This window comes from Diceros bicornis, chromosome 11, assembly GCF_020826845.1.
Source record: "Diceros bicornis minor isolate mBicDic1 chromosome 11, mDicBic1.mat.cur, whole genome shotgun sequence".
Classification (NCBI taxonomy): Eukaryota; Metazoa; Chordata; class Mammalia; order Perissodactyla; family Rhinocerotidae; genus Diceros; species Diceros bicornis.
Window position 1 is genome coordinate 46,296,555 of NC_080750.1, and position 27,057 is coordinate 46,323,611.

General features: G+C 36.4%; 1 protein-coding gene across 1 annotated transcript in view; it reads left to right on the plus strand.

The window, feature by feature from the left end:
- RXFP1 (relaxin family peptide receptor 1) overlaps window positions 1-27,057 on the plus strand; it is a 91,600-nt gene that overhangs the window by 43,508 nt on the left and 21,035 nt on the right. Inside the window, exons 4-10 of the mRNA XM_058549819.1 lie at window positions 7,475-7,573; window positions 8,492-8,597; window positions 12,279-12,350; window positions 14,863-14,934; window positions 18,722-18,793; window positions 18,883-18,954; window positions 19,849-19,923. Of these exons, the coding sequence (XP_058405802.1) occupies window positions 7,475-7,573; window positions 8,492-8,597; window positions 12,279-12,350; window positions 14,863-14,934; window positions 18,722-18,793; window positions 18,883-18,954; window positions 19,849-19,923 (568 nt within the window). The remainder of the gene's footprint in view (window positions 1-7,474; window positions 7,574-8,491; window positions 8,598-12,278; window positions 12,351-14,862; window positions 14,935-18,721; window positions 18,794-18,882; window positions 18,955-19,848; window positions 19,924-27,057) is intronic.

Here is a 27,057-nt window from a genome sequence, read left to right on the forward strand (position 1 = left end):
GCAAACAAGACCTGGTCTTTTTTTTTTTTTTTTTGTGAGGAAGATCAGCCCTGTGCTAACATCTACCAATCCTCCTTTTTTTTTTTTTTTGTGAGGACGACTGGCCCTGGGCTAATATCCGTGCCCATCTTCCTCCACTTTATATGGGACGCCGCCACAGCATGGCTTGCCAAGCGGTGCGTTGGTGCGCACCCGGGATCCGAACCGGCGAACCCCAGGGTGCGGCAGTGGAGTGCGCACACTTAACCACTTGTGCCACCAGGCCGGCCCCAAGACCAGGTTTTTCTTGATCTATGTCATTCATTTTTATTCACAGCTTTATTACATAATTTTTTAACTAAAAAAATATTTTTTAGTAAATATATATGTATTTTTAATCAAGGCTGTTCTTACAGAACTACCAATGCATACTGGAAACTGTATCCCCTTATACAATATTCTCTTAGTACAGTGCTCTTTACCCTCTGATGCCTAAAGAAAAATCAGAGAGTCAAATTTCAGTGGGATTATTACTAAAGTATGAAGAACCGTTCTCACTGCCTCATCCATACATCCTTAAAATATGAAGGATACAGGATTTAAAGTATAGAAACTCATATACCAAAAGGTGTTTTCTTTAAAAAGGTTAACTTTCCAACTTTGTGATTTTGCCTACATTTTCTGTGTTCCATATTCCTGCCTTCTGGTGGGAGGAAGTAACGGATGGGAAGAAGAAAATGCTTTGGGAAGGCAGAAAGGAAGGTAAAAACTAATTACTAAAAAGCTTGTTTGTTTGAAGATGTTGCTGTTTAAAAAGGGATCTTCCCCACAAAATATATGCTCTGACTTGGGGAAATATAAGCAGGATCATCCTGTTTCTTTCTGCCTTCTAAAATTCCCCACTTCCTTCCTGACATCACCCCTCTTTCTCCTCATTTCCTGTGTGTGTGTGTGTGTGTGTGTGTGTGTGTGTGTGTGTGTGTGTGATGAGGTACAATGAGATAGAAAGGAAAGAAAAGGAGTAGGATTCAGAAAGAGACAGAGAAGAGAAGCAGCATAAATAACTACATCATTGGGATTTGTTGGACTAAAACATTGCAACTAAGGCCATATATAGGGAATCCCTTAAAATAGAAGGGCAAGAGAGCAATGGTGAGGGACAAAGGATTAGTTGGGAAATGGCACAAAGCCCATGATTTTAAGCACTGCACTCTCTATTAATGGTAAAAATGCAGCAAATTGAAATAGTTCATTTGTAAAAGCTCAGTTAAATATAGGGCCTGCTAATGAACCAGAGTGAAAAGAAAATCAACATCTTCTGGCAGTCACCCATACTCCTCATCTCATAAATTTCATAGCAGCAGGGAAACACTTCCCTCAGAAACAGCCCTGTGATCTGGAATGCTGTCATCTCACCTAATTTCCATTGCTGTTTTCTGAGGTCTGGGTGGATGTGACAAGAACATGAAAATGAACATGAGGTGTATGTCTCCTCCTCCCACAAAGTGAAACAAGGAACCGCAACCTGCAAGGTTGAATCCTTCAGACCTTTGCAAGCCCATCCTGGATCTGTAGGTACATAAAAAACTTGTTTATAAAAATAGTCAATGTCCCAACATATCCAGGGCCAAATGACTTGATTTACTATGTTTCATTTATAACATTTATAAATGTATAAAAATTCATAACAGGGCCAGGTGGCATAGTGTTTAAGTTTGCACACTTCACTTCAGCAGCCTGGGGTTTGCAGGTTCAGATCCTGGGTGCGGACCTACACACCGCTCATCAAGCCATGCTGTGGCAGCATCCCATACACGAAATAGAGGAAGATGGATATAGATGTTAGCTCAGCAACAATCTTCCTTAAGCAAAAAAAAGGAAGATTGGCAACAGATGTTAGATCACAGCCAATTGGCAACAGATGTTAGCTCAGGGCCAATCTTCCTCACAAAAAAAAAAAATTCATAACGTTAATATGAAAACTAATTTTTAATTAATATTTCAGTAATATATTAATGATTTGCAATACTTTTATTGATTCTATGAATAACAACAATGATTAACTGAAGTTCCAGTTAATAACTACTTCTGGTTGTTATTTAAATGAATTTTTGTATAATTCACACAATTCTGATGTAAGAGCCTCAATAAGAAACAAACAGAAAAACAACAAGTAGTATTGCTAAACATCTAAAGCCAATGTCACACAAAAGTTAAAGTTCTATAGGTAGACTATAAACTGATTAAATCATTTCTTTGGCATAGAAAAGAAAATATTAAAATAATTTCATTATTTTAATTCTTTAGTTATTTTTAATAATTCTGTTTCTTAATCAAATCACTTGAACTTCTCAGAATCAGTTTTTCCATCTGAAGTGGAGATGACAATAATGATCAAAAGAGTTATTATGTGGATAAAATAAACCTAATGTTTATTTTAATCTACCTAGTACAGTATAGGAGGTAGTTGCTAAATATTAGTTCTGTCAGTGGTAAGTGCTAATATCAAATTTCTCTATTAAAATGGAGGAATTCAAATCTCTCCCGGAATTCTTCTTTCTTATATCTAAAGATATGAAACAAGTTTTTAAAAGTAAAAACTTGCCGGGGCTGGGCCGGTGGTGCAAGCGGTTAAGTGCGCGCCTCCGCGGCAGCGGCCCGGGATTCGTCGGTTTGGATCCCGGGCGCGCATTGACGCACCGTTTGTTAGGCCATGCTGTGGCGGTGTCCCATATAAAGTGGAGGAGGATCGGCATGGATGTTGGCCCAGGGCCGGTCTTCCTCAGCAAAAAGAGGAGGATTGGCAGATGTTAGCTCAGGGCCGATCTTTCTCACAAAAAAAAAAATTAAAAACTTGCCAAAAAAGTCATCAAACTCAGCCAAACCAGGAAAGGGGGACAATCTAATGCCATAAACTTTACAACCTGACAACCAAGAAAACAAACAACCAGCAGAGCAAAACATTTCGTGAGGCTCCTGATCCTATCCCCAGAACCCATATGGGAGGTGCGGGAAAATGATGAAAATCGTCGCCAATGTCCTTGCAGCAAGACCACAAAACTATATTACACTGAAGCTCATGGGTTCAGAAAAAATGCACTGCTTTGTTCTGACTCCTGAGATTCCACTTGAGCTCCCAAAATTAACTAAATGTACAATCATGTTTAAGCCATATTTTAATCCAGTAATTCAATCAGTCTCTGTATCTATCAGGATTTAATGCAAGAAACAGAACTCACTCTAGGTATGTTAAACAGAAAGTAGATACTTACAAAATTCTCAGAAGGACTGGAATAGTGGGAGTCAGCACGGCCCCCACTGGGGCCATTGAATCCCAAAGCACACCACCATAGCTACAATCCAGGTACTAAGACAGTTGCTGCCACCACCACTGTCAGTCCTGCCACTCCTACCACCAACACAACTGCCTCTTGACACCCACAAAGCTGGTAAAATCCAAAATGCCCTTCCACTGCCACAGTTGCCTCTTAACGCTGTGTCTCTGTTTTAGACATAGCAGCACGAAAATGACCTTTACCTCTTCTACCAATCAAAATATGTGGGCGTGCACCCCAAATCCTGGCTCTAAAGGAGATGTGAAATGTTTACACTTTTCAGCCTCTGCTCTACAGGAGCACACCAACGGAGGGGGAGTTGAATGGAGGTTGACTGAGTCAATCTACAGTATCCACTCTGGGTCTGTTTCAGCTGTAGAATACAACGGCCATGTCCCTCATAATCTATCCCTTTAGTGATTCAACACCCATATGCTTTTCCCTCTCAACTTCAGTTCGCCTAGGGCAACATTGAGTCCAGATTTCAGTCAACAATCTAGCGAACTACTGCTTGAGCTAGAACACTGAATCCAGAAACCCATGTTAGTTAGCTTTGCCCAATCTAAAGTTATAGTCCCGCCTAATCTAGTACTCTTAGCAACTGTTGTTCCCACGTAAATTCCTTAGGTTTCTGCTTATATAAAATAGCAAAATCTTTTGGTATGTCAATCTTCTCTTTCTAAGTTCAACTTGGTACTTGTCTTTTGGGGCATGCTGGGATCTGACTCTAGTTATAATAGGTTGGGAAGAACATGATTATGAAAGGGCCTGAAGAGAGTTGACAAGTTATTTACCTCAAGGAAAGTAACTAACATGTCTCCAACAAACTACAACTAACCTCATCTGGCAGGGAAAGGGAGCTGCTTCTGCTGGCAAGAGAGGTTCAGTGGGATGGGGATTTAGGCTACTCCAATTCAACTGAACACTCAAATGTCTCATTACAATTCACAGGGTCCCTCTTTCCAAATTATTGTCTTAATGTTCACGTAAAAGATATGTCAAAACATGAATTCGGCTTATATTGTAATCTTGGCAACCCATTGGATCAGATTCTGCCTGACTTAAGGCTATATCCGTCCTGAGGTCATAAGAAGTAAAAGATTATTTTAGGGTAGTCATGGAAGCTTCCTGGTTCTCTGAACTTTTTTGAGCAGATAATGTCAAACCCTAAGCTTGTCATTTTCTTTCTTTAATCTCTCCGGGGCATCTCCATAGCCTACTCATTCCACAACCCTTGAAATTTCTCATTTTCATTCTAATGATTCATCATAGCAACCGCTTTGCCAGAGTCTAGCCTTCTAAGAGGCACATCATCCTAGGAAGCCACAAGTGATAATTTAAGTAACATTTTTTGTCACCATGTGCCATAAACTTGGAGAGTCTTGTTTTCTAATGCTAACAGGATTGCCATTATCTTCAAAACCAACCAGTTCAGATAACCAATCCAATGTTTCTATCCTTCAGAGTCTGTTGTCTGCAAACCTCTCTAGAAAGAGGAAACAGAAACCATTATAGAATGTTTTTTTTTTGTTGGCTTAAGAAACAAGAGATTTCATACAGAGAGGAATGTGTTTATAGAATCACAGTAAAGGCTACAGAAGCAGGAGTCGGTGGTGGGAAACACGCCACCATAGTTGCAGGCCCAAGATCAAGAAGCAGCTGCTGCTGCCACCTCTGCTGCTGCTGACCATCTCTTCACCCGTGAAGCTGGAACCCTGAGACTGGCCTTAGCAACTGCCCCACTCCCACTAGGTACCAACAAGACTCGTGTCTACGGACTTCCAGTCTCACGCGAGGGCATCCAATTGGTAGAAACTTATCTATAACAAGATCTTTAGCTGCTTGCGGTCTGGAAAACGTAGATTTAAGTTACCGACTTCTAAAGAATGAGAAAGCATTCTAAACTGAAGATTGAATGGAGGAGGAGCAAACACACAAAATCCACCACATTCTCAATAAGTTATAGTGTCTACTGGGCTGTGCAAGCTCAGTCTCTTAAATTACCTTCCCTTCCTTCTCTTTATCTGACTAAAATATCATCCTCATGATGTCCAGGGTTGAGCGGGCACCTTGAACTGGCTCCTGGGTATTCAATGGATATATGCTGGTATTTGCTGGTTCTGGAGTGTTGTCCCTTGTCCACCTAGTTACTGGTGGCCAGCTGGAGTCTCATGCTGAAGTCTGCAGTTGGTAGATTTGAGGTCCATCAATTATCTCTCTCTGAATTGAGATATCATTATACTGCTTTGCTACTTTTGTTTATTTTGAAATCTTCTGTGACAAAGAAGTTTTAAAACTAATGAGTAATGCTAAAGGAAGGAGAATGCTATAAATACATATTTAATAATCTATCTTCTTTCCAATTTTTCATTTTTAGTGAGACTTCCAAAAGGAAGTCTAATTTTACAAGTATATATAGCATTTATGTTAGAATACCTTTCCTTTTCCCAAATGTAATCTTCATGGAAGAGTTAATGAGTCATGGGAAAATAAGAAAATAACCTGGGGCGGGGGGAAATCGTACAAATTATATTTAATCAGGTATGAGCATATCCCAATAAACTTAACCTTTCTTTTCTGGGCAGTTTGATAGATTGTGGGAACCATTCACCAATCCAGAGAATTTAGAAGGAGTAGCAAGTTTATATGGGGAAAGATACTGAGTTCCTTTTTGGGAATGTTGAATTTGAAGTGCCTATAGTAAACTGACTGCATGTCACACGTTAGATAAAGTGTGGGCTTGAGATATAATTTGGAAGTCCTCTGATCAGAGTTGAAACCATGGATATAGTATAGGTCAGTTTCACCAGATCCATGCAACTGAATGAAGGTGTAATATCTGGATTCAAGTTTCGGATTTGAGTTACAGTCTTGCACCACATAATGACGTTTTGGTGTACGACAGACCTCATATATGATGGTGGCCCCATAAGATTAGTACCATATAGCCTCTGTGTGTAGTAGGCTATACCATCTAGGTTTGTGTAAGTACACTCTATGATGTTCACACAACGACAAAATCACCTAATGACACATTTCTCAGAATGTATACCCATTGTTAAGGGACGCACAACTGTATACATACATGGGAAAAATAATTTCTAAAAATCAGTGCTATGTTTAACACTAACTTATAGAAATAAGACAAAATTGTATAATATCTGTCTTCTGTCTGTATGTTTATACATTGTTAAAGAGTTCCGGTAGCATTCTGAAAACATTTAAAAACCTCTGGAAAAGGTCACATTCAACACTCATCACCAGTAGGATGAAGGCTTGTACCATCTGCAGTGATCTCCAGAGAATCTGCTCCTACATCCCCATTCTATCATCTGGCTGGCTTCATTATCTCATGTTTAAAAATAACTAAAAGGTGACACCATAATGCCTTTAAAAAAAGAAAGGAATGAGTTCATGCTGGTCATGTTATTTTTTTCTTTTTTTATTTAACTATCATGACCATTTATCTATGTTAATAATCTCCAACATCAGTTTAAATGATCGAAGAAGATTGAGAGAATCATAATTTTTTATTTTTCTGAGTGAAGTCTGTAGTCTGGTTTATTGTATTGTTCCAATCAATTTCTTTTTTTTTTTAATTTTTTGTTTATTGCAGTAACATTGGTTTATAACATTGTATAAATTTCAGGTCTACATCATTATACTTCTATTTCTGCATAGATTACATCATGTTCACCACCCAAATACTAATTACAGCCCATCACCACACACATGTGCCGAATCATCCCTTTCGCCCTCCTCCCTCCCCCCTTCCCCTCTGGTATCCCCCAATCCAATCGCTGTCTCTATGTGTTTGTTTATTGTTGTTGAGAGAATCATAATTAATATGCTAAGAACAGTGTGTTGCGGCTCAGTACATCTAAAGTACTGTTTCTTAAAGTGTGGTCCAAATGCTACTTGCTGAAGACTCACTGTAGTGCCTGTCAAAAATGGAGACTAGGAAACCCATCTCAGACCTATGAAATCAGGATCTCTAGGTAGACGGCCCAGAAATACAGATTTCTACAAGCTCTCAAAAAATATTTATCTCACTATGCTTGAGAATCATGCGTTTATTTTAAAGAAAGGACCTATTTTCCTCAACACTCCAGAATATTTCTGTTTTCTTGAACTTTTCTACTCTCTGATTTTTATTTTAGGAGACAACAGTGGATGGTCTTTGCAATTTGACAAATATTTTTCCACTTACTACAAAATGTCTTTACCATATTCCTCTGAGGCAGTAACATCTGAATGCCGTAAGTAATCAGAGGGGTTGAGTCTCCTTTTCCATGAGTTCATAATAAGACATCATGCTATACAGTGTAAGGTTTCAAAGTAATTGTAGAAGGGAAGCACTCCTCATTGTTCTAAGTAATCAACAATTCCCCCATCAAGGCAGGAATCAGACTATATTTTTTATACTGAATAATAATCCATTTTACTGTTCAGCTACGTGAACACATCATTGCAAGTCTCTAACAGACTTCAGAAATGTTGAATCACATCTTTAAGACTATCACTATAGCCCCACAAGATGGCCAAAGGCATGCATCCCATTCTCTTTCTCTTTCCAACTCCCATGAGTGAGAATAAAATGGCTATGCATAAAAAATATTCACTTCTATAACACCCCTACATAAGCCAAAAGATCATTAAAAATCCTTTGAAGAACGCCTGAATTTTCAAAAATAATTCTACCAACACTGTAGTTTGGTGTTTAGTTTTCTTTCTCGCTAGTTACAAATGACTTAGTCTTCTATTAAAGGTTTGATTATGCTATTAATAAATACCTTACTCTTAAGTAGTGGCTTTAATATGGACATTAAAGGCTGTCACACACTATCATGTCACCCTGGGACATAGCTCCTCTCCTAGGATGGGTGAGAGCAGACGACTTCATTCATTTTGCAACAACTGGAGAGGAGCAGTCTATTTAAAAAAATGCGTGGGCTGGTAAATGTGTATGTTTTCCTATCTTAATGTTCTAGCATCATTTTAACATTAAATTAAAAGCAAATTTTGGAAACTTAAAGCATTGCCCAAATTGCTTAGGTAAAACATGACATACTTTATACTAAATAATTTTCTCATAGGTTTTCATTTCTTTCTTTTCATTTCCCTCCTCTTCCTGGTCCCTCACCATCCCCATTCCTTACTATTTCCTCCTTATTCAGTGCTTGGTTCAATTCCTGTGCAATGTCTTTGCCGTGGTTTAGAGCTTAACTGTGATGAGACCAATTTACGAGATGTTCCATCAGTTTCTTCAAATGTGACTATAATGTAAGTAGACAAGAATGGCTTCATCCTGCCAGAATAGCAACTGTAGAACTGTATCATAATTAAGGCCTTGTCATTATTAATAATGCATTTTTTATTCAAAGATTATGTCATTGTTCCTTGGTCAATTATAATGATTGTTGATATTTATTTTGCATTATTAAATGCTAGGCCCTACTCTAAATTATTCTATATATTAATTTATTTAGTCGCTCATAACAATCCTATGAAGTATTTAGTATCATTGTATTTTATCTAAACAAAAGATGCAATCAGTTGTATGTGCTACTAAAGAAAAAAGACTGCCAATTAAACTATTATATGGAGCTTTCTTATTACAAGAATTGACACTTATTGAAAGAACTCTTTTAGACTTTATTGGAAATAAATGTTAATACATTCTTATGTATATGTAAAAAAAGAAAACAAATGAAACAAATTGGATAAAATATTCCCAGAACTTCACATTTAAAATCTAACTCTTGTGAATCACATTTGACTCAGAGATGTTGATGTTGTTTTTTTTCCTTAGTAACTCAAACTTATGCGTGTAAAAGAAAATTATCCTCATAATAAGTGACTTCTTGATCTAGTACTAATTTGAATTCAACAAACTTCAGCAACACAAGCACACATTTGGCTGAAACCTTTCAAAAATCAGTGGAGGAAACATATTTTAACCCAATATTTTTGCTGAGTTTTTTGTTACATGCAGATGTTTTAGTGCCTTCTGGGTCTGACTTTTGGGTATATGAAGACAAAATAAGAGTAATTCTTAGGTTTACAAATGTTGACAAGTCCTGACTTTTTCAACCCAAACCACATAATACAGAAACTCATATATAAGAGGTAAGGAAGAGCTACAGCTTCGAGTTCCTGTAGATAGTGGTATCATCAAATTAACAGTATCTGGGAAGTTGATCCAATTTATAATGACCTGGGGAGTTTACTCAAATTGATAGTGAGCTGAGAACATCAGGCAGGTTAAGCCACAGAGACTTTTCAGAGGGAGATTAACATTCCCCTCTGAACTAAGAATAACATTTTATCCTATCCTCAATTCTTTTTCAAAGTAATTAGTCCTACTAGAAAAAAATAATAATCCTTCTCAAATATCTGAGGTCCTGTGGAGAGTTTCCATGACTTAAATTCTGACTGGAATTGCTAGGTATAAAAATTTATGATGATTTCATTCTATTTTCAAAGAAAAAAAATTTATCACCCCTACTGCTTGTATCAAATTACTAGAAAATTTATATCAAAGAATACCTTGGTGCTGCCAATCGCATTTTTCATTTTACCACAAATAAGATTTGATTCCATTCTTAAACAACTCAAGTAACCTTTGTAAAAGAAAGGAATAGAAGGAGAAAACTGGAGGAAAGGAGGCGGTTTAGGCAATGATTAACTAGAAAGTACATGCCGCGCCTAAAGGCATTCTGATTCAATTTTTTTTAAAAACTGTTCAATACATACACACATATGTACACATAGTCATACATACATACATACATACATAAAGAGATGTGTGCAGGCACATGGGCCACCAGTTTTCAACGCTTGGTATAAAGGAAAAAGCTGGGATCAGATCCTCATGAATGATTGGCTATAGGAAGGCAAGAGAGAAGGAGGGGGTCAAGATGACTCCAAGGTTTCTATCCTGAGTAATAGCATGATCTGGGAATGCGGAGACCTGGTGACAGTAAGTGGGGAAGATTAGGACTCCAATTTTAGACGTTTCTTTCAATTTGAAGTTAACAGATCACTCAGTGGAAATTTGCAACAGGCATTTGGAGATGTAGGAATGAAGCTAAGGAGTTTATGTCTACAACACTTTATTTTATTTTTTGTTAAAAAAATGACATTTTCTTGTGCTTTGGGCTGAGCACTTTGATTCAGGTTGTCCATTCCTACTTTTCTTTGCAGAACACTGACTACCCATCATACCTCATCCCAGTCTTTGCTCAATTCCGTAGAGAAAAGGAACTTTAGGCCTTATAGCAAATACATTAAAAGAGTAAATATCAAATTTTATTACTAAGCTCATTCCATATTTTGAGTTTGAACTATCATAGGGAAATGTCAGAAATAGACTAAATGATATATAAGCAAAGTATTGAAGAAGCCAATAATCCAACTAATATTTATTGAAGTTGGGGTTTTTTGAAGACGTTTCATATAAATGCTAATGAACAAAAGAGACAAACAGATAAATATGGTTATTTATACATTGTTCTCGCTGCTAAACATTAACTTTGACTGTGTGAGAGCTGATTTTAAGATCCTGGAGTTTAGTCACTGACGCTATATAATCCAACAGTAAGAGCTTTCTTTATAAAAACTAGAGCTAACTTTAACAGTAATAATAAAACTAGGTAGTTTCTCTCTTTCACACACACACTTCACTTTGTGAAGAGACAAACTTGGAATATTAAATTTTAAAATGCAAGAAGCTATTAGATTAAAAAGTATTTTGGGGGCCAGCCCGATGGCATAGTGGTTAAGTTCACATGCTCCGCTTTGGCAGCATGGAGTTCGCAGGTTCGGATCCTGGGCATGGACCTACGCACTGCTCATTAAGCCATGCTGTGGCAGCATCCCCTATACAGTGAAGGAAGATGGGCACAGATGTTAGCCCAGGACCAATCTTCCTCAGCAAAAACAAAAATGAGGATTGGCAACAGATGTTAGCTCAGGGCTAATCTTCTTCACAAAAAAAATATATAGTATTTTGGTTTGTCCTATTAAGTGAAAATAATAACACTTACCTCTTTCCATTTCAATAGGGTAATATGAAAGTATAGAGAATGCTATTTGCGAAAATATTTGGCATCATTTAGAAAGAAGTAGCCTATAAATCCTAGGCACTATTAATAAAAACCCAACTTTCTAAGAAACATTTAGGAGACCTTAAACAAGTCTTCCTTCCCTCTAGAGTAACCCTCCACTTAGGTGCATTTAACCTCTTCCTCTTGGGTTCTCTCAGAGAACCTCACTTGTGTCTCTTTCAAGTATATAAAATATTTTTCCTTATACTATAGTGATTTTCTAAAGAAAATGAAAGGTTTAGGTCCTTTCCAATACAACCACAATTATGCAAACCTGGTCTGTGTCAAGCTGCTTATCAAATTGTGATACAAGGAAAAATCCTTCTGTACAATTTATTAGAAATTGAAATGAGATCACTAATTGAATAAAGATGTTCAATTGTAAGTGCCAATTGACAGTTTCCTTCAAAACTAATTTTAAAAGGAAGCAAAGGTAATGGGATGTGAGCAATGAAATATTGAGGAATATAAAACTATTTAAGTTCTTGAACGTGTTTTAAACAAGAAAACACTATTTTTAGTTACTCAAAAACTGAGATGCTTTCTAATGTTTTTTAAAATAGAAAAGGAGAACACAATTGAAAATTATTTTCCCAGTTTCATTATTTTTAAAATTTTTTGTCAGAATTACAATGTTGTAACCTAAATTTAAGAAAAGGTAAATATCTTTAACAATACAAAATCAAGAGTTAAACCTAGTTCAAATGATACTACGAATATGAGAGTGACATCGTGAAATAAATGTTTCCTGAAAGTTGGTGCTAAAGTAAATAAGTTTATCATTATCCATATTGTTGTAGTTTAAAATTAAAGAAAAAAACTTTTAAGTAAAAACTAAAATTTACATTTATTTCAGGTCACTTCAGTGGAACTTAATTAGAAAGCTTCCTCCTGACGGCTTCGAGAAGTACCGTGACCTTCAGAAGCTGTAAGAAAAAGTTTAATTCGTGGTATTAAAATTAACTTACATTTTTTGGCATATCTGTTTATTACAGAGACCAACACTGTACCACTTTTTAAGTCTAATCCCTTTTTGGGGAATTACTTAGCTGAGTAATTCTAGAAGCCATTCTAGAAAAATCTCAGATACCTATCCCTGAAGAAACTGGAGTATATGTGCTGTAAATCTTCCTACTACACTCCCCTAAAATGAAGATACTTGGGAGATTTTACTCTCTGCATTATTCTACTATGGATCATTTCAATGCCCACCTTAGAGAAAGGCGTGATGACCTTTTACCAGATCTGTCATCAAGATTAGGTAGTGAAGAATTTTCTTCCATATGTTTGCAAATTCAATCTCCACCTAAGATAGCAAGTCCTAGTGGTTTGAAACCCCTGAGCACGTTGTTTGGGAGACTTAATTCCATTTTCACATCTGCCTTGTAGGTTGAGTTTTATTTTGGCCTTGAATAGTATCTGACATACTAGTGTCTTCAGTTTAAGGTTATGTATGTACTCTCAAAATCCATAATAAACAAGTGATGTTTACCTGTTATTTAGGTCAACTTAGTGGCTAAATCATATTGTCATATGCTTAAACTGTTGGGTTTTAATATTCTGTGCCTGAATCACACTGTCTGGAAAATGTCTCAGAATTCCTGATTTCATTTTTATACCTGTATTGGTTTTAGTTTTGGTTTTACAGCAGAGAAACCTGGTACGTAGATATAATCTATCTGTACATTTTTCTTTAAGATAACAGAAATAGAGCAGAATCAGAAGAAAAATTTATTCATTTCATTAGATGAAATGTTCTCAAAACCAAATAATATGCAGAAAAATGTTTCATATTTGAAAAATAAAATTCCAATAAAAATGACTTTTCAGAACTTTGTTCTAGACGTTTATCAATCAGAGGGGCTTTTCAAAATTAAGCCTGATACAAAAACTTCAAGAGAATACTTCCCTATTCTATTTTCTTTTCTGGAGTAGGAAGAGTTTTTCTGATCTGTAGCACCACCTTATGTCCACATGTTTAAAAGGAGTTAGGACTTCAAATCTAAATATCAAAATTCAGCTTTATATAACACAGTAGTTTAGCATTTTTATGCAATAAACATTGAATTAATTCTTGAACAATTTGTTACAGGTAATACATCAAAATAGCCTAATTCCAAAAAAAAAATTCTAATTGGTTATTAGAGATATAGCTCGGCTCAACCTGTAGGCAATACAGTTTATTGCTTAGTAGATCATTTCAATAGTTAGAAACAAATAAATAAATGCATGTTAAAGTCTTTCTGTGTATTGGTGAAAAAGATGCTTTACCTACTACGTGATTGGGGCCACAGAGTGTTCTGTGAAATTGTTAGATGCGTAATATATTTAATAATAACATTTTACAATCTAAGTTAGGTTTTCTTGCATGTTGGAGAAATAGGGAATCTCTTTTAGTAAAAATTTCTAATTAACTGAAAATTCGTTCATCTTGGTTTATCCCTTACAGCTCCTAAAATCTATTAAAAATTATATATAAACTCAGAAAACCCTAAAGGACAGTGGTGACCTGCACTCAGAACCAGAATTCAGGCTTGAAGCCCTTCCTTTGTCATTCCCCACAATCTGGTGCCAGTATACATAGAAGTGCAAAGTTTTATATGGGTGCACAGGATGCAGTTTGCTTGTGTTCTGGTATCTATTTCCTTTGACGTCCAGTTAACTCAAGTCCCAACTTCCAGTAAGACTTTAGTTAACTATACAAACTTGCATTCTTGCTTGACATTCCAGTCTAATTGATATTCTTCTAGTCGTGACTCTTTTTATCTCTGGTTTTCTATTTTGTCATATGTACTCTTTATAAATTTCCTCAAACACTTTTTGGAGCAAAGCTTGGGGTGTCAAATTAATAAAATTAAAGTTGACTTGCAGGGCAGATTTATGATTAACATGGAATATGGTTTGGGCTCTTAAAGATGTCACATCCTTGTAGTTTTGCCAGCACTGTGTTGAACACTGAATTATAGGTTAATTATAGATTAGTTAATAGGTTAAAGAATTATAGCAGGAAATGTTTTAAAAGTCTAGCTTCTAGGCCTATTTGATTTAGTGAGTGCCTTACTATGCATTAAAGTTTCACTCATAGAAAATTCAAATATTAAATTTTAGCTATTATATGTTCACCTTTATAACTAGAATTTCTAAATAAAAACTAGCCTAATCCTACATGAATTTAACAGCCAAACAAAATGACATGATATCCAGCATCACTAAATTATTTTATGTTTACCTTTTTTAATTTAAAAATTTTTTTTAATTGTGGTAAAATACACATGACATGAAATGTACCACTTAACCATTTTTAAGCATACACTCAGAGGCATTAAGTACCTTCACATTCTTGCACAACCATCACCACCATCCATCCACAGAACCCTGTTCATCTTGCGAAACTGAAACTCTTTTTCACTACGTTTTCCTTTTAATAATCATTTTCACAGGTGCCTGCAAAACAATAAGATTAGATCCATACCCATCTATGCTTTCAGAGGACTGTACAGTCTTACTAAACTGTAAGTACCAGTGCCAATTAATTTGCCTGTTTTGCGGTGGCCTGTCAGGCTGATACATTTCACTCCACACCAGCCCTCCCATTCACATCGGTGCCTAGAAGATGTGTAGACTGAGGGTGCAGTATGAGAGCATTGTGCCAAGTGCGTGGGATTCTGAGCCAGACAGGCCTCAGTCTGAGTCCCGACTCCACCACTCGCTAGGTGTGCGAACTTAAGCAATTTATTTTTCTTTCTAAGCATCAATTCCCTCTACTATAAATTACAAACTATAACAGTACCTACGTCAGGGTTGTTGTAAGAAACAAATGAGAAAATCCATGGGAAGAATAGGCACACTGTGCCTGGCACACAGTAAGAACTCACTATCCATTAGCCATGGTGACAGGAATGATGGTGGAATGAACTTCATCAAAATAAGAAAATCTGATATCATTAAAATTTATGAAGGAGAAAATCCAAAGACTTCCCTAGTTATTCTCTTTCCACTAATTCTGCTTTTACGAATATACAAGGCACTATAAGTTTTAAAGAACAAAGCTCTTTTTTATTGTGGTAAAATATATATAACAAAATTTACCATTTAAACATTTTTAAGTATATAGTTTAGCAGCATTCAGTACATCTATATTATTGTGCAACTGTCCATCTCCAGAACTTTTTCATCTTCCCCAACTAAGACTCCATTACCCATTAAACACTAATTCCCCTTCCCCTCTCCTCTACCCCTGACAACCACCGTTCTACTCTCTGTGTCTATGAATCTGACTACTCTAGGTAACTCATATAAGTAGAATCATAAAATATTTGCCCTTTTGTGTCAGGCTTATCTCACTTAGCATAATGTATTCAACATTCATCAATGTTGTAGCATATGTTAGAACTTCCTTCCTTTTTAAGGCTGAAAAATATTCCGTTGTGTGTATATACCACATTTTGTTTATCCATTCATCCATCAATGGACATTTAAATTGTGTCCACCTTTTGGCTATTGTGAATAATGCTGCTCTGAACATTGGTATACAGATATATGTTTGAGTCTTTACATTCAATTCTTTTGGGTATATTTGCAGAAGTGGAATTGCTGGGTCATATGGCAATTCTATGTTTGACTTTTTTGAGGAAGCACCGTACTGTTTTCCACCACATCTGCACCATTTTATATTCCCACCAGTAATGCACAAGGGTTCCAATTCCTCCACATCCTCATCAACTCTTGGTATTTTCTGGGGTTTGTTGTTTTGTTATGTGTAGTTTTGTTTTGTTTTATAACAGCCATCCTTATAGGTGTGAAGTGGTATCTCATTTGGTTAAGAACAAAGCTTTTTAAAATAGTCTTTCTTAAAGCTCCATTTCATTGAGTTCTACCAAGCAGCTAGACCTTACCTCCTAGAAGAAGTTATTGAATGGAAATCTAACCAAAAATCACATAAGTAAACAACTTCCTGTATTTCCTTTTCTGCCCTCTTGCTTTCTATCCTACCCCACTTTTTATCCTTAACCCAAGAAACTCTTTCCAGTCAGATTCCTAGCTGGCGGAATCAGAATTTGGGATTGAGTCAAGAAGGCCACCTAATCATTTGCTAGCAAAATGGAAGAAGGCTACTGGAGACTCAAAGTCTTAACAGTAACCATTTTAGCCAGGTCCTCTTTCCTTCTAACCCATCCCTGCTCTTTTGTGTCTTAGGAATCTACTCAAAGTTAATATTGGACTCATTCTTGTCAGGCTCCCGACTATCTTTCTCTCCAACCCTGCATGAATCTATTCAAAACTTACTAAAGAGTATCTGCTTGGTTTAATGTTCAATGGATGTGGAGGAAGCTCTTGAAAGATAGTACAGAACTGGGGAGTAAATTTAAAAGTGTCTTCCATCTGGTTCTATGGTTTTTTCCTAGCACTGGAATGTTGTTTAGGTGTTAAAGATGTCACATACTTCTGGTTTTTCACAGATAACCATTAGATAACTAGTCTTCCTTTGTCCATAAATATTCATTAACCCTCACAGTATGCAAGTTCTTCAGCTAGACACCATGGGGGGCATAGAAAGATAAGTCAGACATGCTGCCTTCCAGCAGCTTACACTTTAGTATTTCAGGTGGAGCACTGTGCTACCACTGGGGAGAGGTATGCCTCTTGCTCTCCAGAAGCTTATGTTCTATGGTGTGGAAACAATGTCAAAACGCAATTAGAGAATGATAAAAGAGATTACTCAATTAAGACCTAAACCTATGTTGTTCAGACCACAACTGCTATTATGATTCACTGGAAGGAGTGACTATTTTGGATCCAGAGCAGTGAAAGATGGCTCTGAAAAATAAAGAAGACTGGTTAAAAGATGAGCATAGGGTACAGGGGTGAATCAAATGCCTTTACCTGGGGGATTTCTACTGGCTTTTAAGGGAGCCCCTGAAGTGTTCAGGGGGTGTTTTGAAACTATTCTTTACCTCTTCCTGTGCTCAACTGGGGCTCCAGGTGTGCAAGGGAGGGAAGGAAGTGGCTCTAATATGGGGCATCATCCCTTGCTACCCCTAAGCAAAAGTCAAACCTTCCAGGGAAGGGAAGATTCCTAGCAGGAGAAATTTTACAGGATGTCAGCTCTAAGATCTGTCAGACTAAAGAAAAGAGAGAAATCAGTGTGGTCCATGTATCAGTGGAAGTAAAATTTGGACTAATTCTTGCATATGAATCATAGGCAGAGAGGAAAAAGAAGAGGAAAGAAATTGGAGTGAGAGGCACGAACAGAGATATTGTTACAATAAATAATATGCACTGAGTGCCTATGACATACATTGCCTCAAATATTACAACAACTCAATAAACTAAGTACTAATATTATCTCCATTTTAGAGTTGGGGGAACTAAAGCTTTCAGAAGTTAATTGTTTGCTTAAGGTCATACCATTAACAAGCAGTAAAGCTAGGAATCAAACTGTCTGACAGAGTCAGAGCAGTGAATTGATGCACTAAAGAGACTGAGATAGGAATAAACATGGCAAGAGGAGGAGATCTACATAGAAGAACAGAGAGTTGGTTCACTCTGCCGAAGAGTAAGTCAACTTGGGTAGGTAAGATGGGGTTACACTCTTTAGCAAGGCATGCAATGTCTTTTTTTCCAGAAGAAGCCCCTACCTGCCCCCCAGGTTCATCTCCTGTCTCTCCTTACAGCCCCTTCATGGTGAGGTTGCACTGAATTTTCTGGTGATCCCTTAACTTGTTACTCTCTCTTATCCTCCTTGCTTTTGTATAAGCAATCTCCTCTGCCTAGTATAGCTCCTACCGATACTTTGCTTTGTGAATGACGTCTTCATCCATGACTCTTCTAAACTGTGCCTCCTCCCCGCTCCCTCATACTCTGCAGTCCCCACTCCCAGCAAAGCCAGCTGCTTCCTCCTCTGCAGTGTCAGAGCGGCCATGCATTATACACTTCTTTCTTCTCCCTATGTTGCTGTAATACCCTGTTCATGTGCTGTCTTCCTTCTAGACTCAAAACCCCTCAAAGAAGGGATGATACACCTAGCACAGCGCATTGGGTAGGTACTCAAAACAATTTGATGAATAAATGAACAGATGAATTAATAAATAGAGTGATTAATTAATTAATTAAGGGGAAATTAAAAGCTAGACATGAAAAGGTAAGTGATAAAGAACTTTCGGAGATCCAAAGGCAGGGAAATGGCATGACGAGAATAGTATATAAGAAAGTTTAAGATGGATGCTTATTGCCTTTCCTTTCCTTATTGTAAGAGATCTAGAAGGAACAAATTTATTGTAGTCCTTCCTCCTTTTTCAGGTATCTCAGTCATAACAGAATAACCTTCTTGAAGCCGGGTGTTTTTGAAGATCTCCACAGACTAGAATGGCTGTATGTTTAATTTATGTGGCATTTTATAATATTACTTTTTATTTTCTAAAATTATAGAAGTGAATCAATGTTTTTCTTCTGGCTGGCAGGATAATTGAAGATAATCACCTCAGTCGAATTTCTCCACTAACATTTTATGGACTGAATTCTCTTATTCTCTTGTAAGTACTACAAATTAAAGCAAATATTTCAATTGAAAGAAAAGACATGAATACAAAATTACTGCTTTCAGTTTAACAGTATTAAATTTGGAATTGTTAAAACTCTAAAAAGGCCTTTTCAACTAAAAACTATCTCTTAATCATAATCTATGAGGCTATTTTGTAGTTCTAACAATTTCATAAGGTCTTTTGTCTTCTAGAATGTCAGACCATCAAAACGGAATACAGCCACACTATCGTATCTTATTGAAATATTCTTAAGCACACCATTCCCACTGTAGCTTAATCTTGGTAAAGAAAAATAACATTCATTTAAAATCACCTCCTTTTCACTATTTCACTAATCACCCACTATTAAATGGCACAGGATTTTTTTCAATTACTGGCATTACTGCTCCCTCCGTATGTTGGCTATCATTTGTTGAATTTTTTTATTTATTTATTTATTTTTTTTTGTGGGGAGATCAGCCCTGTGCTAACATCTGCCAATCCTCCTCTTTTTTTGCTGAGGAAGACTGGCCCTGGGCTAACATCCGTGCCATCTTCCTCCACTTTATATGGGACGCCGCCACAGCATGGCTTGCCAAGCAGTGCGTCGATGCACGCCCGGGATCCGAACCAGCGAACCCCGGGCCGCCACAGCAGAGTGCGCACACCTAACCGCTGGCGCCACTGGGCCGGCCCCTCATTTGTTGAATTTTAATACTAACAAGCACTTAAATATAACAAGACTTACAGAAAAAATTAGAAATTTAAAAATATAAAAATTAGAGAAAGAAGACAGCTAACAATAAATTTTTGTGGTTTTATAAGAATATTGATAATACCATGTTTGACTTAAATTGAGAAAAGAACCAGAAAAATGTGCCTTCTTTTGTTTCTTTTCTTTTTTAGAGCACTGATGAATAATGTCCTCACCCATTTGCCAGATAAACCTCTTTGTCAGCACATGCCAAGACTGCATTGGCTGTAAGTTGCTGTATCTTTTTTTAAAGAAGTCAACTAACTTTTCTGCTTTTGCCTAGTTCATTTTGGATATTAGGTTTTTTTTAGTGACAGGTTGTTAATATCAGATCCTATTTCCTCAAATTACTTTAGCATGATTTTGTTATTAAATATCCCTATTATCTAAACTAACTCCTTTAAACTCTCAACAAAATAAAACATCTCAAAAAAAGATACTTTGGAGGCAGGAAGAAGGAAGACAAAGGGATGTCATAGTATCTATATAACTTCTCCCCCTGCTCCCTGTTGATCTATTCACTGATTAATTTGTTATAGAACAACTAAGTCACTTTAGTTTCATTCCTAAATTCTGCGTAATGAGAATATATTTAGAATTTATTTTTAAAGTGTAGTCACAATAGCATATGTTCCATGGAATTTGCTACACACAAGCTTTGCTTGTGGTAATAAGTATCACTGTACCTATTCAGAACTCAATTATGCAGTAAATTTGCCTATTTAAAATACAGGCAAAAATGAAGAAATAAATAACCTAAATAGCTAATAAAAAGTTTAATCAATAAACTACATATACAGTAGCATATGAAAACTTCCTCTGTCTCTTATTTTGTAGGAAATTTTCAAAAGTCTTATTGTTTAATTTCTAGGCTCACAGCAGATTAAAAGTACCAAAATTAAAAGTAGGGGAGAAAGTTAAGAGTCAGAAACATTGATTTTAGTGAGAAGTGGTAAATATCAACCTGATAATAAAGCAGAAGTAAGAAGTGCTATAAAAAACAGACATAGTAAATCAAAACATACTAGTTTGGAACCATTTAGGGGAAGACAAACATCCCAAAATCATTACCCAATCCAGAGAGCATCTTGGTATGACAGTACAGTACCCTCGCTGATGATAAGCTAAAGTCATTAAGGAAAGGGCAAAATTAAGTTCAATATCATTTGTTGTAATTAAATTTTGGTTCAAATGAATACATTAACAATTATTACATGCTCAGTAATCCAAACTTAGTAATAAAGCAAATCCAAACTTATCCAATGTAATCCAAACTTAGTAATAAAGCAAAATTGATCAATATTTACATAAGTAAATTAGCAATTTAAAAATTCATGCATTGAGGCTAGAAGCAAATGTGGGAGACATTATGCACATACAATAATAAACCTTTCCTTTGCTTTTAAAAACGCAGCCAAATATACATTTCAGATAAAAATAAAAATGATTAAGATTTATTACTAAAGAGGTGGACTTTTTAAATTTTTATTACTAAAATTATCACCTTTAAATTTTAGCTATCCAAAACAACTCATTCCATGGGTATCCCTGATAGTGAATGTTATCCCAATTTTAATGCCAGTAATAATTTTTGCTTTATAAGTATTCATTTCTTTTAAATTATAATATCTAATTATAATATCTTTACCTTGCACATGAACTTTCATTTAGCAAGTGTAAACTAGAAAATTCAATAGATGTGTTGGCAAAAGAAAAATTTTAACTCTGATTTAATGGAAAAATACACATAAAATAAAAAGACATATGACAGCCCAGGATAATAAGCTTGCAAGATATATGACAGACAACAGATTAAAACCTTTAATATAGTTCTTTCAAAGCAGTAAAAAAACTATGAACACCACAATAAAAGTTGGGAAATTTAAAAAGGAAGAAATATAAGTAATACATAAGCGTATGAACAGATGGGGCAACAGCCAAAAGTGAACTAAAGATCAAGAGAGCAAACTTTTATCCTGAGATGAGACCAAGCAAGTTCATATATGAGCAGAAGAAGCTAATATGAAGAATCTGAAAATATTTACTATTAGACAATGAGGATATATTGTGGAGCAAGATACTGGAAGACATAAAAACTACAGGAAAATAAAATGTGTTACACACACACAGCAGTGAAAATAAATGAACTAGCCCTACTTCAATCAACATGGCTCAATTTCAAGAACATAATATAAAGTATAAAGAAAAAGTCACAGAAGAGTACACATATTACACTTCCATTCCAACAATATCGTGCTTAGGCTACAGGAAGCCACAAGACGATACTGCTCTCTCTCTACCAATGAGAAAGAACTGTATAATCCACAAAATCATAATTTTCATTCTCAAGCCCATCCAAGAGCTACAGTCATAAAGCAACCAAGTAAATGGAATTCTAAGGAGTGACCACAAGAGATGAGACATGTACAATATTTCACTTTGGCAGAGCACAGGGTGAAGAGTTGGCTGTCATGGAACAGGTACGAAGAAAACTGCTAAAATTTTAATAAACTTATAAAGGTTAAGTGTGAGCTAGTGTAACACTTTAGAATAACTGGGAACCCCGTGCTCAGAGGAATCAGCTCTTTTCCACTGGCCTCCACCAGCTCACAAGAAAAACTGGGAGCAGGTAAGGAAAGCAGAGAGAGTCCTCCTTGATGATGCACAGACACGAAACCCCACCTTCTTCCCTAGGCTTTTTCCTCTTATGAAGCAGAAGCTTCAACCCACTGGGAGAGTGATAGGAAATCCTCCCGCAGCCAGGGACCAGGCAGAGAGCCACTGCTTCCAAAGGAAAGGTAGAAACAAAAGCACTCTGCTCCAGGGGTAGGGGCAGAAAAACCTCTCCAGCCCAGGATCTGCACTGTTACCAGCAGGGGCTAGTGCTCACTTGGGTTGGGGCAAGAAACTGTCATGAGAGTTTGGCTTCTGGGGCAAGGGAGACAAAACACAGAAAAATCCCCACCCCTGAAAGAGCAAGAAAAAAATCCGTTGTCAAATGACAAAGCAATCAACAGAACCAGACCCAGAGATAACCCACATGTTATAATTACCAAGCAGGGAAATTAAAATACTTACAATTAATAAGTTGAATGATATCATGGAAAAGGTGGACAGTATGCAAGGACTTGTGGGAAATGTCAGCAGAGATGGAAGCTGTTAAAGAGAATCAAAGAATTGCTTCAAGAGTCTTAGCAGCAGGCAGAACACAGCGGAGGAAAGAATCAATGACCTTGAAGATGGGTCAATAGGGGCGGCCCCGTGGCTTAGCGGTTAAGTGCTCATGATCCGCTACTGGTGGCCCGGGTTCAGATCCGCTTCTCCAGCCATGCTGAGGCCGCGTCCCACATACAGCAACTAGAAGGATGTGCAACTACAACATACAACTATCTACCGGGGCTTTGAGGGAAAAAAAAAAGGAGGAGGATTGGCAATAGATGTTAGCTCAGAGCCGGTCTTCCTCGGCAAAAGAGGAGGATTAGCATGGATGTTAGCTCAGGGCTGATCTTTCTCACAAAAAAAAAAAAAAAAAAAAAAGATGGGTCAATAGAAAGCTTTCAATTTGAATCAAAAAGAGAAAAGAGATCAAAAGAAAGACAGAATAGAGAATCCAAAAGTTGCAAGATAATGTATAATTGTCTAACACATGTGTAAGTGGAATCACAGAAAAAGACCAGAGGGAGAAGAGGACAGAAGAAATATATGAAAGGATAATGGCCAAGAATTTTCCAAAATTAATATAGCACAACAAATCAGAAATCTAAGAACCTCAGAAAAACGCAAGCAGAAGTAGAAAAAAAAAAACACAAATCATAGTCAAACTGCTGAAAACCAAAGATAAAAAAAAAAACCTTAAGGCAACCAGAGAAAATAGAGATATTACATACTGTAAAGCAAAGATAAGAAATGCAACACTAATTTTTTTAAAAAAGCTTAAGGGGCTCTGTTAATATTGGAAAAAATAGACTTCAGAATAGAGACTATCACTAGGGATAAAGAGAGGTATCACATAACGATGAAGGGGTCAATTCAGCAAGAAGACATAATAATCTTAAACGAGTAAGGAGTTTCAAAATGCATAAAGTGAAAACCATTGAACTATAAAGAAAAACAGCTAGGAGTCAAGAGATGACGTCTAAAACCAACAAATCCACCAATATATGGATATTTGACATTCCTAAGGTGAACATTATTAAAAAGCATGTAATTGATCAAAATCATATGGTGGCAGAGAGGTAGAAGAGCAGAAAGGAAGACAATATGTACTAATTTCATCATTTCTTATAATAGGATATTAATAAGTATGGTTATTCTCCAAGAAAGAGAAAAGATCTAGTGTATTGTGTAAAGCTTTATAAAGGTAACAAATAGAACGTACAAACTTTTCTAAATATTAGAAGAAATAAATTTTAAAAAACATTTGTTGAAAGTTTTTTTAACCTATAAAACCATACAATAATATTTCTAAATAGCAGACTAAGGTCAGATATATTTGTCACATCAATAAACATAAGTGGGCTAAACTTACTTATGAAAAAGAAAAAAAGATTTTCAAATTAGCTCACAAGGCAAAACCTAACTCAGTACTATTTACAAAAAATATATAACTATAAATAAGTGGTTAAGAAAGATTAAAAATGAAAGGCTGGTCAAAAGTATGCATGTAGGTGCAAACAAAAAAAAAGCAAGCATCATATTTTTTAATCTAAGTAGGTAGAATTCTGGGCAATTTGCATTAAAAAACACAAAGAAGAACATTTAAATGCTATTAGTGTGCAATTTCCAATAAAGATATTACATTATGAGTATATATGTACCAAATAGATTCATATAGCGCAAAAACAAAAGGAAAAATATATGTAAGCAATAAAAGATAATAATCCACCTCTCTCAGTCCATGAAAGATCAAGTAAAATGAAAAAAAGATATAGAGAACTAAATAACATAATTAATGCTAACTCTGATGTATGTCAAACTGCCATGTCCCTTCTCAATAACAGAACTGATTTATTTGGGACAGCAATGTGCCCAGCTAAAATACTACATTCCCAGACTTCCCTGCATATAAATATAGCCACACAACTAAGCTCTAACTAATGAGGTGGAAGAAGAAGTATAGTGTGGAACTTCTGAGAAATCTCCTTAAAGAGAAAAAGGCAGATCGTTCCTTTTCTTCCTTATCCAGAAAAAATGGATATGATGGCTGAGCTCTAGCATCGTCTCGGAGCATGAAGACAAGGACGTGTGAACGGTGAATATGAACGATCTTGGGTTCCTAACAACTTTGTAAAGCTGCCGTACTACCCTGGACTACCTAACTGTAGATATTTTTTTCTTGCAAAAAAAAATCCTTGTGTCGTTATGCTGTTACAGTTGGGTCTCTGTTATATGTACCTGCACCTAATCCTAATGGATATAAACCTGAAAACAAAGAATGCCCGAAGAACATTCACCGAAATTGACCATATATTTTAGGACATACACATACACAAACCAAACTCAAGAAAACAGATGGAGGGATTAGCCTAAAGCAGGAGAAGGGTCATCTCTTCCTCTGTGACTAGAAGGAGACCAGGTACACATACAGGTAAGTTTATAGATGTTGGGCAGAAAGCCAAGGGCTTTTCCTTCCTTGATCGCCTCAATTTTCTCTGTACAATAGAAGCCAGAAATGTTCAAAAGGTAGGGGAGGGTGTAGTGGCTGAGGAGGTTTGCATAGTTGGAATACCACTAGGGGACAAGAGAGGAAGTTGAGAAGGAACAGGCAAGATTATTGGCATTTTATTTTTTGTTATTGTTGTTCTTCAAATCAAAGAACGAAATTTTCATTTTCAACAGTTCTGCCATGTATGAAGAGAAAAATAAATGATTAGGTTCACAGGCTCATTAAGTTGGAAAAGTGGTCTAGACTTGAAGTAAGAAAAACACCCCTTGTCGGCTCCCTTAGGGCTCGGAGCTACAGAACAAGAAGCAAATTTGTATGCCTCAGCTAATAATATGTATGCTTCACACCAGATCCCTGTGATATTCCTGCGTATCAAGGAATAAAACCTCTTATTTTAGGAAGAAAGCCTAAAAAAAGTTACAACTTAAGGTTAAAATAAATTAAAATTAAACAAAACTAACAATTTAACTGAAAGTCCCTAATTTACGCCTTGATGTGTGCCTCTTACTGATTTTTACAAATTAATAAATTAATACTAGCAAATATTTTTGCTAGCTTAGTAGAAAAAAAACTTACATAAGTAGCTAATTAAAAAAAAGAACATCAACTAACAGAACATCAACTCACCTGAGGATATTTTGTGAGGCTTAAGAGAGCATCACCACCTGGTGGTAGATTCATGGTAAGAGCAAGAAATGCACAGTCTCGGTCATTGACAACCTACATCACGAGAGGTCAAAAGCCTTGGCCAAAACTAATGACCAAAAAAAGTGGTACTATAAGGGTTTAGTTTCCCATTTAATAGAATAATAGAAATTTTACTTTAGAAGGGTGCTCTAGAATCAAGATTTGAGATTTTAATATAATATTCCATATAGTACAGAAATCTTGTTTACAAAATCCTTGAGTTATGGTATATTGCCTCTGCTAAATATCTATAGTGATGAAAGCCTTATTCTCTGAACACCATAGATTGTGAGCTTAAATTTGAAATGTTTTGTGTCCTTCAACCAGTAAATCTAATTTTGCAGTCTGATGCAACCTAGAAAAACCCTATGATAGCTTCTACAGCCTGACTTCAAATATCTCTCTTATTTTGCTCTTCTCTATTATAAATACATACTTTTCTTCAACTGACTTGATTTCTAGACCCCTTACATCCAGATTTTCCAGATATACTTTGATTTGTCAACGTCTATTTTTATTGCAGTGCCGAAAATCAAACTGACTATCTCAGATGTAGACTAGCCAGCAGAATATAGGCACTTCTATTAACGCTACCTGTTTCCCTTACAGATTTTAGTAGCCGTTTCACACTTCAGCTCATATATTTTAGTTGTGATTATTCCTGAATAGCTATATGTTATATGGTGACCAGTAATCTAAGTGTTGGGGTAGCTTGAGTAGATTTAAGGACCAGCATTTACTTTTTTTTTTTTATGTTTTTATTTCTCTTTTATTTGTTTATTTTTGTGTGTGTGTATGAGGGGATCAGCCCTGTGCTAACATCTGCCAATCCTCCTCTTTTTTTTTTTTGCTGAGGAAGACTGGCCCTGGGCTAACATCCGTGTCCATCTTCCTCCACTTTATATGGGACGCCACCACAGCATGGCTTGCCAAGCAATGTATCGGTGCGTGTCCGGGATCTGAACCGGCGAACCCCGGGCTGCTGCAGCGGAGCGCGCGCACTTAACCG